General features: G+C 47.5%; 1 protein-coding gene across 1 annotated transcript in view; it reads left to right on the plus strand.

Moving 5' to 3' along the window:
- Positions 1 to 327: 327 nt before the first annotated feature.
- Positions 328 to 14,065, plus strand: part of LOC141175914 (hepatocyte nuclear factor 4-beta-like) — a 99,984-nt gene continuing 86,246 nt past the window's right edge. Inside the window, exon 1 of the mRNA XM_073659911.1 lies at positions 328 to 611. Coding sequence (XP_073516012.1) covers positions 497 to 611 — 115 coding nt within the window. The 5' untranslated portion in view covers positions 328 to 496. The remainder of the gene's footprint in view (positions 612 to 14,065) is intronic.

The following is a 14,065-nucleotide window of genomic DNA, read 5'->3' on the forward strand; positions in this document are numbered from 1 at the left end:
TCAACATTTTCTAAATCTTTTCTGGCTCCGATGATGGCGGCTGAAAACCCCACAGCTGAGGGTTTGTTACAGTTGTATCCAGCCTAGACAATCTCTGTGCAGTGGACTCCAGACTGATACATTGTAACAAAAGCATCAGGACTGGAGAGAGGTTGTTGCTGCTGGATTGTCTGCGCTGGCACACTGTAACAGAGCGTCAGCTGTGAGACGCGGAGGAGTTTGGTGCCCTCAGCGAGTCTCCCGGCTCCGTCTGACGATGGTGACGATGGTGACGTGATCCGTCAGTAAATGTCCCGGTGCAGGTGAGTGACAGTGATTGGTGAAGGCTTATCTCCCTGTGATTGACATGTGACTCCGGCTGCTGCGCCGCCTCCTGTCACCGCAGTTCTGAGCATTGATTTTCTGTAACTTTGCTCGGGTGAGGAGGGGGCGACGCGGGTGATTGGCAGCCGGGCCGCGGGCGCCTGTGACCTGCTCCTGTTGACAGATCCCAATAATGAAGCTTTGTGACGGAATTATGGACATGGAATTACCAGATTACTCCGAGACCCTGGACTCCACGTACACCATGCTGGAATTCGACAGCATCCGGGTGCTGCCGACTAATGCAGGTGAGAGCAAAGGTCCGTTATCGCAGGGACTGGCCGCGATCAGGCCTGGACGGGGCATGCTGGGATGTATAGTCCCCCACGACAGCCAAATATAAGCAGATCTTTATTATTGTGCGCTCGGCCATCATTGCTCGGCTCACAGAGACTTCTTGCTCTCCTGCGGACTTCACTAGGGTCTGGTTTGGTTCATTCATGTCTCGGGGGGGTGTTCAGCAGCCGGACCCCAACCTCCGTATTACCTACGAGAGCCATAGACTGGCTTCTTGTCTCTGTGGTTTGTGTGCGGACAGCGGAGTATTGGCGACTGTTCAGACACGTGGTCCTTCTGCTTCTTGATATCGAATTGTGAGTTAATTCCATGGTAAATCTTCATGGCGGAGATCTCGCTTCTTATCTGCAGTAACGCATCCGCCTGCGACAGAGGCGATAAATAGGAATCCGCCGGTCATACAAGACCCCGATACACGGCGACCACAAGACGCCTCCTACAGGTCACATCTATCAGGTTTTCTAAGGCCATGTTCACACCTCAGGGATGTTTAACATGCGCAAAAAACAGTCTCAGATCCGTCAGCAGTTTGATCGGATTCTCATCAAAGTGTCATCAGTTTTTCTTGTGACTAGTCCGGCTCCTCCCAGCCCCCTCCGGGTGATTGACAGGTCGCTCCCTATGTACATTCCTGTTAATCACCTGTAGTGGGAGAGGACGGCCGAGGGTGGCACCGGATTAGTCACATCTCTCCCCATAGTCCTCGGCCATCGTGCACCAGGATCCGAGTCCTGCTGTCCAGGGTTTGGGCAGCAGCAGGTGACAGTTTCCCGTTAGGTGCATCATACACACTTTTGCGATTTTTTTTCTCCCAGCTGACGACTGTCACATAGACGACGTGTTGTGTCACAATCTATGAAACCTTTAATTTCAGATGTATTTCTGTTTATCCACAAAATGACATTAATATTTGTAGAGAATAAAAAGAAAAACTGAAAATGGGCCCCTGAGGAAGCACAGAATACATCGGCATGAATCCAATATGGGGCGTATGAAGAAGTATCACCAGACTCTGTGTGTTCACTCCCCGGTTGTTCTCACCCCTCGTCCTCGGGAACAGGTCTCCAATCTGCTTCTATGGAGGGTCCTTTGGTTCAGAAGAGGTCAGCGTCCAGCTGCAATCATTCTTCCCAAGCACCTTATAACCGCTTTATTTTAGAGAAAAGCCATGGACCCTGAGAAAGCCCAAAGAGGCGAAACCTGTTGGTTGAGGTTTTACCTGATTAGCGGGTTTTACCTGTGTATCCTGTAAGTATAATGTTATAACGTTGCTGTGGAGAAGTAAATCGTAATCAGGATCTGCTCAGAGTATTTCTTTTTGTGTTCTCTGTGTCCAGTATGGTCACTCTCCTTACAATCCACAGAGATCTAAAATAAGGCTGCAATAACACAATGGAGAAGGATGACAGCGTCTGTGGGGCTGAACTGGACCAGGAGGAAAGGAAAGATTATTTTCAGACTAATAAAGTGTGGCGGGACAAAGATACCTGGTGAACTTCAAAAGAACTGTTCCTGGCGAGGACAACCGAGGAGGAGAAAAGAACCGAGGAGGAGAAAAGAACCTGGGCGAGGACAACCAAGGAGAAAAAAACTGAGGAGGAGAAAAGAACCAAAGAGAAAAGAACTGAGGAGGAGAAAAGAACCGGGACGAGGACAGCCAAGGAGAAAAGAACCGGGGCGAGGACAACCAAGGAAAAAAGAACCGAGGAGAAAAGAACCGAGGTGAGGACAACCAAGGAGAAAAGAACCAAAGAGAAAAGAACCGGGGCGAGGACAGCCAAGGAGAAAAGAACCGGGGCGAGGACAACCAAGGAAAAAAGAACCGAGGAGAAAAGAACCGAGGTGAGGACAACCGAGGAGAAAAGAACCGAAGAGAAAAGAACTGTGGCGAGGACAACCGAGGAAAAAAGAATCGAGGAGGAGAAAAGAACCAAAGAGAAAAGAACCGGGGCGAGGACAACCGAGGAGAAAAGAACCGAGGAGGAGAAAAGAACCAAAGAGAAAAGAACCGGGGCGAGGACAACGGAGGAAAAAAGAACCGAGGAGGAGAAAAGAACCAAAGAGAAAAGAACCGGGGCGAGGACAACCGAGGAGAAAAGAACCAAGGAGGAGAAAAGAACCAAAGAGAAAAGAACCGAGGCGAGGACAACCGAGGAGAAAAGAACCGGGGCGAGGACAACCAAGGAAAAAAGAACCGAGGAGAAAAGAACCGAGGTGAGGACAACCAAGGAGAAAAGAACCGAGGAGGAGAAAAGAACCAAAGAGAAAAGAACCGGGGCGAGGACAGCCAAGGAGAAAAGAACCGGGGCGAGGACAGCCAAGGAGAAAAGAACCGGGGCGAGGACAACCAAGGAAAAAAGAACCGAGGAGAAAAGAACCGAGGTGAGGACAACCGAGGAGAAAAGAACTGTGGCGAGGACAACCGAGGAAAAAAGAATCGAGGAGGAGAAAAGAACCGGGGCGAGGACAATGGAGGAAAAAAGAACCAAGGAGGAGAAAAGAACAAAAGAGAAAAGAACCGGGGCGAGGACAACCGAGGAAAAAAGAATCGAGGAGGAGAAAAGAACCAAAGAGAAAAGAACCGGGGCGAGGACAACGGAGGAAAAAAGAACCGAGGAGGAGAAAAGAACCAAAGAGAAAAGAACCGGGGCGAGGACAACCGAGGAGAAAAGAACCGGGGCGAGGACATCTGGGGTGAGGAGAAAAAAACCGGGGCGAGGACAACCGAGGAAAAAAGAACCGAGGAGGAGAAAAGAACCAAAGAGAAAAGAACCGGGGCATGGACAACCAAGGAGAAAAGAACCGGGGCGAGGACAACCAAGGATAAAAGAACCGGGGCAAGGACAACCAAGGATAAAAGAACCGGGGCAAGGACAACCAAGGAGAAAAGTACCGGGGCGAGGACAACCAAGGAGAAAAGTACCGGGGTGAGGACAACCGAGACGAAAAGAACTGAAGAGAAAAGAACCGGGGCAAGGACAACCGAGGAGAAAAGAACCGAAGCGAAAGAACCGAAGAGAAAAGAACCGGGGCGAGGACAACCGAGGAAAAAAGAACCGAAGAGAAAAGAACCGGGGCGAGGACAACCGAGGAGAAAAGAACCGGGGCGAGGACAACCGAGGAGAACAGAACCGAAGAGAAAAGAACTGGGGCGAGGACAACCGAGGAGAAAAGAACCGGGGCAAGGACAACCGAGGAGAAAAGAACGGGGGCGAGGACAACCGAGGAGAAAAGAACCGGGGCGAGGACAACCGAGGAGAACAGAACCGAAGAGAAAAGAACTGGGGCGAGGACAACCAAGGAGAAAAGAACCGGGGCGAGGACAACCGAGGAGAAAAGAACCGGGGCGAGGACATCCGGGGTGAGGAGAAAACAACCGGGGCGAGGACAACCAAGAAGAAAACCGGAGCGTGTGGGTGGCAGACTACGGTTATACTGATTAATATGCCCCAACACTACATCCAAGCCGACAAGTAATGGAATTCAGCAGAAATACGTTGTATCTAGTGACACACACATAAAACATCCATTTGAGGACCGCCAGGGGTTAAATGTCTCCTATTGATTTTCTTCTTTTTGCCAAATACAGAATATCATTTTTCCAGATTTGTGAACAAGCCCTCTTAGGGGAACGTGTGAGAACTATCTGGATTGACCAAATAATATACCAGGGATGTGAGATATTTGAAATAATAATATTGCCTCATACCGGCAGAAAATAGAAGTCTGCGCCAACATGTTATCAGCAACTTAAAATGTTAAATCCAAAAAAATGTAATTTGGAACTGATATGTATTAATATGTTACTGCCCGACAACACCACTAGGTGGAGCTCCCTGTCTACAGAGATACATGATAAGATCCTGTCTGCAGCCACCACTAGGGGAGCTCCCTGTATACAGAGATACATGATAAGATCCGGTCTGCAGCCACCACTAGGGGGAGCTCCCTGTATACAGAGATACATGATAAGATTCTGTCTGCAGCCACCACTAGGTGGAGCTCTCTGTATACAGAGATACATGATAAGATTCTGTCTGCAGCCACCACTAGGGGGAGTTCCCTGTATACAGAGATACATGATAAGATCCTGTCTGCAGCCTCCACTAGGGGGAGCTCCCTGTATACAGAGATACATGATAAGATTCTCCCTGCAGCCACCACTAGGGGGAGCTCCCTGTATGCAGAGATACATAGAATCCTAGAATAGTAGAATGTTAGAGTTGGAAGAGACCTCCAGGGTCCTAGTATCCAACCCCCGGCTCAATGCAGGAGTCACTAAACCATGTCAGACATGTCTGTCCAGCCTCTGTTTGAAGACGTCCATTGAATGAGAACTCACCACCTCTCGTTGCCGCCTGCTCCATTCATTAGAAAACTTTGACAGTGAGGGTGATCAATATCTAATCTGTATCTTCTCCCTTTCAGTTTCATCCCATTGCTTCTTGTGTTTCCATGTGCAAATGAGATTAAAGCTGATCCCTCTACAATGTGACAGCCCTTCAGATATTTGTAGACAGCTATTAAGTCTCCTCACAGTCTTCTCTTTTGCAGCTAAACATTCCCAGATCCTCTAACCGTTCCTCGTAGGACATGGTTTGCAGACCAGTCACCATTCTGGTCGCTCTTCTCTGAACTTGCTCCAGTTTGTCGATGTCTTTTTTAAAATGTGGCGCCCAGAACTGGACACAGTATCCAGATGAGGTCTGACCAAAGAGGAGTAAAGACCGATAATGACTTCACGTGATCTAGACTGTATGCTTCTCCTAATACCTCCCAGAACTGGACACAGTATCCAGATGAGGTCTGACCAAAGAGGAGTAGAGGGGATAATGACTTCACATGATCTAGACTCTATGCTTCTCCTAATACCTCCCAGAACTGGACACAGTATCCAGATGAGGTCTGACCAAAGAGGAGTAGAGGGGATAATGACTTCACGTGATCTAGACTCTATGCTTCTCCTAATACCTCCCAGAACTGGACACAGTATCCAGATGAGGTCTGACCAAGGAGGAGTAGAGGGGGATAATTATTTCACGTGATCTAGACTCTATGCTTCTCCTAATACCTCCCAGAACTGGACACAGTATCCAGATGAGGTCTAACCAAGGAGGAGTAGAGGGGGATAATTACTTCACGTGATCTAGACTCTATGCTTCTCCTAATACCTCCCAGAACTGGACACAGTATCCAGATGAGATCTGACCAAGGAGGAATAGAGGGGATAATGACTTCACGTGATCTAGACTCTATGCTTCTCCTAATACCTCCCAGAACTGGGCACAGTATCCAGATGAGGTCTGACCAAGGAGGAGTAGAGGGGATAATGACTTCACGTGATCTAGACTCTATGCTTCTCCTAATACCTCCCAGAACTGGACACGGTATCCAGGTGAGGTCTGACCAAGGAGGAGTAGAGGAGGATAATAACTTCACGTGATCTAGACTCTATGCTTCTCCTAATACCTCCCAGAACTGGACACTGTATCCAGATGAGGTCTGACCAAGGAGGAATAGAGGGGATAATGACTTCACGTGATCTAGACTCTATGCTTCTCCTAATACCTCCCAGAACTGGGCACAGTATCCAGATGAGGTCTGACCAAGGAGGAGTAGAGGGGATAATGACTTCACGTGATCTAGACTCTATGCTTCTCCTAATACCTCCCAGAACTGGACACGGTATCCAGGTGAGGTCTGACCAAGGAGGAGTAGAGGAGGATAATAACTTCACGTGATCTAGACTCTATGCTTCTCCTAATACCTCCCAGAACTGGACACAGTATCCAGATGAGGTCTGACCAAGGAGGAGTAGAGGGGATAATTACTTCACATGATCTAGACTCGATGCTTCTCCTAATACCTCCCAGAACTGGACACAGTATCCAGAGGAGGTCTGACCAAGGAGGAGTAGAGGGGATAATGACTTCACGTGATCTAGACTCTATGCTTCTCCTAATACCTCCCAGAACTGGACACAGTATCCAGATGAGATCTGACCAAGGAGGAGTAGAGGGGATAATGACTTCACGTGATCTAGACTCGATGCTTCTGTTAATACCTCCCAGAACTGGACACGGTATCCAGATGAGGTCTGACCAAGGAGGAGTAGAGGGGATAATTACTTCACGTGATCTAGACTCTATGCTTCTCCTAATACCTCCCAGAACTGGACACAGTATCCAGATGAGGTCTGACCAAGGAGGAGTAAAGAAGGATAATGACTTCACGTGATCTAGACTCTATGCTTCTCCTAATACCTCCCAGAACTGGACACAGTATCCAGATGAGGTCTGACCAAGGAGGAGTAGAGGGGGATAATGACTTCACGTGATCTAGACTCTATGCTTCTCCTAATACCTCCCAGAACTGGACACAGTATCCAGGTGAGGTCTGACCAAGGAGGAGTAGAGGAGGATAATTACTTCACGTGATCTAGACTCTATGCTTCTCCTAATACCTCCCAGAACTGGACACAGTACCAGATGAGGTCTGACCAAGGAGGAGTAGAGGAGGATAATTACTTCACGTGATCTAGACTCTATGCTTCTCCTAATACCTCCCAGAACTGGACACAGTATCCAGATGAGATCTGACCAAGGAGGAGTAGAGGGGATAATTACTTCACGTGATCTAGACTCTATGCTTCTCCTAATACCTCCCAGAACTGGACACAGTATCCAGATGAGGTCTGACCAAGGAGGAGTAGAGGGGATAATGACTTCACGTGATCTAGACTCTATGCTTCTCCTAATACCTCCCAGAACTGGACGCAGTATCCAGATGAGGTCTGACCAAGGAGGAGTAGAGGAGGATAATGACTACAAGTGATCTAGACTCTATGCTTCTCCTAATACCTCCCAGAACTGGACACAGTATCCAGATGAGGTCTGACCAAGGAGGAGTAAAGGGGGATAATTACTTCACGTGATCTAGACTCTATGCTTCTCCTAATACCTCCCAGAACTGGACACAGTATCCAGATGAGGTCTGACCAAGGAGGAGTAGAGGAGGATAATGACTTCACGTGATCTAGACTCTATGCTTCTCCTAATACCTCCCAGAACTGGACACAGTATCCAGATGAGGTCTGACCAAGGAGGAGTAGAGGGGATAATGACTTCACGTGATCTAGACTCTATGCTTCTCCTAATACCTCCCAGAACTGGACACAGTATCCAGATGAGGTCTGACCAAGGAGGAGTAGAGGGGATAATGACTTCACGTGATCTAGACTCTATGCTTCTCCTAATACCTCCCAGAACTGGACACAGTATCCAGATGAGGTCTGACCAAGGAGGAGTAGAGAAGGATAATGACTTCACGTGATCTAGACTCTATGCTTCTCCTAATACCTCCCAGAACTGGACACAGTATCCAGATGAGGTCTGACCAAGGAGGAGTAGAGGGGGATAATGACTTCACGTGATCTAGACTCTATGCTTCTCCTAATACCTCGAAGAACTGGACACAGTATCCAGATGAGGTCTGACCAAGGAGGAGTAGAGGAGGATAATTACTTCACGTGATCTAGACTCTATGCTTCTCCTAATACCTCCCAGAACTGGACACAGTATCCAGATGAGGTCTGACCAAGGAGGAGTAGAGGGGATAATTACTTCACGTGATCTAGACTCTATGCTTCTCCTAATACCTCCCAGAACTGGACACAGTATCCAGATGAGATCTGACCAAGGAGGAGTAGAGGGGATAATGACTTCACGTGATCTAGACTCTATGCTTCTCCTAATACCTCCCAGAACTGGACACAGTATCTAGATGAGGTCTGACCAAGGAGGAGTAGAGGGGATAATTACTTCACGTGATCTAGACTCTATGCTTCTCCTAATACCTCCCAGAACTGGACACAGTATCTAGATGAGATCTGACCAAGGAGGAGTAGAGGGACAATGACTTCACGTGATCTAGACTCTATGCTTCTCCTAATACCTCCCAGAACTGGACACAGTATCCAGATGAGGTCTGACCAAGGAGGAGTAGAGGGATAATTACTTCATGTGATCTAGACTCTATGCTTCTCCTAATACCTCCCAGAACTGGACACAGTATCCAGATGAGGTCTGACCAAGGAGGAGTAGAGGGATAATTACTTCATGTGATCTAGACTCTATGCTTCTCCTAATACCTCCCAGAACTGGACACAGTATCCAGATGAGGACTGACCAAGGAGGAGTAGAGGGATAATTACTTCATGTGATCTAGACTCTATGCTTCTCCTAATACCTCCCAGAACTGGACACAGTATCCAGATGAGGTCTGACCAAGGAGGAGTAGAGGGGATAATTACTTCACGTGATCTAGACTCTATGCTTCTCCTAATACCTCCCAGAACTGGGCACAGTATCCAGATGAGGTCTGACCAAGGAGGAGTAGAGGGGATAATGACTTCACTTGATCTAGACTCTATGCTTCTCCTAATACCTCCCAGAACTGGACACAGTATCCAGATGAGGTCTGACCAAGGAGGAGTAGAGGGGATAATGACTTCACGTGATCTAGACTCTATGCTTCTCCTAATACCTCCCAGAACTGGACACAGTATCCAGATGAGGTCTGACCAAGGAGGAGTAGAGGGGATAATGACTTCACTTGATCTAGACTCTATGCTTCTCCTAATACCTCCCAGAACTGGACACAGTATCCAGATGAGATCTGACCAAGGAGGAGTAGAGGGGATAATTACTTCACGTGATCTAGACTCTATGCTTCTCCTAATACCTCCCAGAACTGGACACAGTATCCAGATGAGGTCTGACCAAGGAGGAGTAGAGGGGATAATGACTTCACGTGATCTAGACTCTATGCTTCTCCTAATACCTCCCAGAACTGGACACAGTATCCAGATGAGGTCTGACCAAGGAGGAGTAGAGGGGATAATGACTTCACGTGATCTAGACTCTATGCTTCTCCTAATACCTCCCAGAACTGGACGCAGTATCCAGATGAGGTCTGACCAAGGAGGAGTAGAGGAGGATAATGACTACAAGTGATCTAGACTCTATGCTTCTCCTAATACCTCCCAGAACTGGACACAGTATCCAGATGAGGTCTGACCAAGGAGGAGTAAAGGGGGATAATTACTTCACGTGATCTAGACTCTATGCTTCTCCTAATACCTCCCAGAACTGGACACAGTATCCAGATGAGGTCTGACCAAGGAGGAGTAGAGGGGATAATTACTTCACGTGATCTAGACTCTATGCTTCTCCTAATACCTCCCAGAACTGGACACAGTATCCAGATGAGGTCTGACCAAGGAGGAGTAGAGGAGGATAATGACTTCACGTGATCTAGACTCTATGCTTCTCCTAATACCTCCCAGAACTGGACACAGTATCCAGATGAGGTCTGACCAAGGAGGAGTAGAGGGGATAATGACTTCACGTGATCTAGACTCTATGCTTCTCCTAATACCTCCCAGAACTGGACACAGTATCCAGATGAGGTCTGACCAAGGAGGAGTAGAGGGGATAATGACTTCACATGATCTAGACTCTATGCTTCTCCTAATACCTCCCAGAACTGGACACAGTATCCAGATGAGGTCTGACCAAGGAGGAGTAGAGGGGATAATGACTTCACGTGATCTAGACTCTATGCTTCTCCTAATACCTCCCAGAACTGGACACAGTATCCAGATGAGGTCTGACCAAGGAGGAGTAGAGAAGGATAATGACTTCACGTGATCTAGACTCTATGCTTCTCCTAATACCTCCCAGAACTGGACACAGTATCCAGATGAGGTCTGACCAAGGAGGAGTAGAGAAGGATAATGACTTCACGTGATCTAGACTCTATGCTTCTCCTAATACCTCCCAGAACTGGACACAGTATCCAGATGAGGTCTGACCAAGGAGGAGTAGAGGGGGATAATGACTTCACGTGATCTAGACTCTATGCTTCTCCTAATACCTCCCAGAACTGGACACAGTATCCAGATGAGGTCTGACCAAGGAGGAGTAGAGGAGGATAATTACTTCACGTGATCTAGACTCTATGCTTCTCCTAATACCTCCCAGAACTGGACACAGTATCCAGATGAGGTCTGACCAAGGAGGAGTAGAGGGGATAATTACTTCACGTGATCTAGACTCTATGCTTCTCCTAATACCTCCCAGAACTGGACACAGTATCCAGATGAGATCTGACCAAGGAGGAGTAGAGGGGATAATGACTTCACGTGATCTAGACTCTATGCTTCTCCTAATACCTCCCAGAACTGGACACAGTATCTAGATGAGGTCTGACCAAGGAGGAGTAGAGGGGATAATTACTTCACGTGATCTAGACTCTATGCTTCTCCTAATACCTCCCAGAACTGGACACAGTATCTAGATGAGATCTGACCAAGGAGGAGTAGAGGGACAATGACTTCACGTGATCTAGACTCTATGCTTCTCCTAATACCTCCCAGAACTGGACACAGTATCCAGATGAGATCTGACCAAGGAGGAGTAGAGGGGATAATGACTTCACGTGATCTAGACTCTATGCTTCTCCTAATACCTCCCAGAACTGGACACAGTATCCAGATGAGGTCTGACCAAGGAGGAGTAGAGGGGATAATTACTTCACGTGATCTAGACTCTATGCTTCTCCTAATACCTCCCAGAACTGGACACAGTATCCAGATGAGGTCTGACCAAGGAGGAGTAGAGGGGCTAATGACTTCACGTGATCTAGACTCTATGCTTCTCCTAATACCTCCCAGAACTGGACACAGTATCCAGATGAGGTCTGACCAAGGAGGAGTAGAGGAGATAATTACTTCACGTGATCTAGACTCTATGCTTCTCCTAATACCTCCCAGAACTGGACACAGTATCCAGATGAGGTCTGACCAAGGAGGAGTAGAGGGGATAATGACTTCACTTGATCTAGACTCTATGCTTCTCCTAATACCTCCCAGAACTGGACACAGTATCCAGATGAGATCTGACCAAGGAGGAGTAGAGGGGATAATTACTTCACGTGATCTAGACTCTATGCTTCTCCTAATACCTCCCAGAACTGGACACAGTATCCAGATGAGGTCTGACCAAGGAGGAGTAGAGGGGATAATGACTTCACGTGATCTAGACTCTATGCTTCTCCTTATACCTCCCAGAACTGGACGCAGTATCCAGATGAGGTCTGACCAAGGAGGAGTAGAGGAGGATAATGACTACAAGTGATCTAGACTCTATGCTTCTCCTAATACCTCCCAGAACTGGACACAGTATCCAGATGAGGTCTGACCAAGGAGGAGTAAAGGGGGATAATTACTTCACGTGATCTAGACTCTATGCTTCTCCTAATACCTCCCAGAACTGGACACAGTATCCAGATGAGGTCTGACTAAGGAGGAGTAGAGGGGATAATTACTTCACGTGATCTAGACTCTATGCTTCTCCTAATACCTCCCAGAACTGGACACAGTATCCAGATGAGGTCTGACCAAGGAGGAGTAGAGGGGATAATTACTTCACGTGATCTAGACTCTATGCTTCTCCTAATACCTCCCAGAACTGGACACAGTATCCAGATGAGGTCTGACCAAGGAGGAGTAGAGGGGGATAATGACTTCACGTGATCTAGACTCTATGCTTCTCCTAATACCTCCCAGAACTGGACACCGTATCCAGATGAGGTCTGACCAAGGAGGAGTAGAGGAGGATAATTACTTCACGTGATCTAGACTCTATGCTTCTCCTAATACCTCCCAGAACTGGACACAGTATCCAGATGAGGTCTGACCAAGGAGGAGTAGAGGAGGATAATTACTTCACGTGATCTAGACTCTATGCTTCTCCTAATACCTCCCAGAACTGGACACAGTATCCAGATGAGGTCTGACCAAGGAGGAGTAGAGGGGATAATTACTTCACGTGATCTAGACTCTATGCTTCTCCTAATACCTCCCAGAACTGGACACAGTATCCAGATGAGATCTGGCCAAGGAGGAGTAGAGGGGATAATGACTTCACGTGATCTAGACTCTATGCTTCTCCTAATACCTCCCAGAACTGGACACAGTATCTAGATGAGGTCTGACCAAGGAGGAGTAGAGGGGATAATTACTTCACGTGATCTAGACTCTATGCTTCTCCTAATACCTCCCAGAACTGGACACAGTATCTAGATGAGATCTGACCAAGGAGGAGTAGAGGGACAATGACTTCACGTGATCTAGACTCTATGCTTCTCTTAATACCTCCCAGAACTGGACACAGTATCCAGATGAGATCTGACCAAGGAGGAGTAGAGGGGATAATGACTTCACGTGATCTAGACTCTATGCTTCTCCTAATACCTCCCAGAACTGGACACAGTATCCAGATGAGGTCTGACCAAGGAGGAGTAGAGGGGATAATTACTTCACGTGATCTAGACTCTATGCTTCTCCTAATACCTCCCAGAACTGGACACAGTATCCAGATGAGATCTGACCAAGGAGGAGTAGAGGGGATAATTACTTCACGTGATCTAGACTCTATGCTTCTCCTAATACCTCCCAGAACTGGACACAGTATCCAGATGAGGTCTGACCAAGGAGGAGTAGAGGGATAATTACTTCATGTGATCTAGACTCTATGCTTCTCCTAATACCTCCCAGAACTGGACACAGTATCCAGATGAGGTCTGACCAAGGAGGAGTAGAGGGATAATTACTTCATGTGATCTAGACTCTATGCTTCTCCTAATACCTCCCAGAACTGGACACAGTATCCAGATGAGGACTGACCAAGGAGGAGTAGAGGGATAATTACTTCATGTGATCTAGACTCTATGCTTCTCCTAATACCTCCCAGAACTGGACACAGTATCCAGATGAGGTCTGACCAAGGAGGAGTAGAGGGGATAATTACTTCACGTGATCTAGACTCTATGCTTCTCCTAATACCTCCCAGAACTGGGCACAGTATCCAGATGAGGTCTGACCAAGGAGGAGTAGAGGGGATAATGACTTCACGTGATCTAGACTCTATGCTTCTCCTAATACCTCCCAGAACTGGACACAGTATCCAGATGAGGTCTGACCAAGGAGGAGTAGAGGAGATAATTACTTCACGTGATCTAGACTCTATGCTTCTCCTAATACCTCCCAGAACTGGACACAGTATCCAGATGAGGTCTGACCAAGGAGGAGTAGAGGGGATAATGACTTCACTTGATCTAGACTCTATGCTTCTCCTAATACCTCCCAGAACTGGACACAGTATCCAGATGAGGTCTGACCAAGGAGGAGTAGAGGGGATAATGACTTCACTTGATCTAGACTCTATGCTTCTCCTAATACCTCCCAGAACTGGACACAGTATCCAGATGAGGTCTGACCAAGGAGGAGTAGAGGGGATAATGACTTCACGTGATCTAGACTCGATGCTTCTCTTCATACATC

This window comes from Phyllobates terribilis, unplaced genomic scaffold (assembly GCF_046119375.1).
Source record: "Phyllobates terribilis strain yellow unplaced genomic scaffold, ASM4611937v1 Scaffold_14__1_contigs__length_39327217, whole genome shotgun sequence".
Classification (NCBI taxonomy): Eukaryota; Metazoa; Chordata; class Amphibia; order Anura; family Dendrobatidae; genus Phyllobates; species Phyllobates terribilis.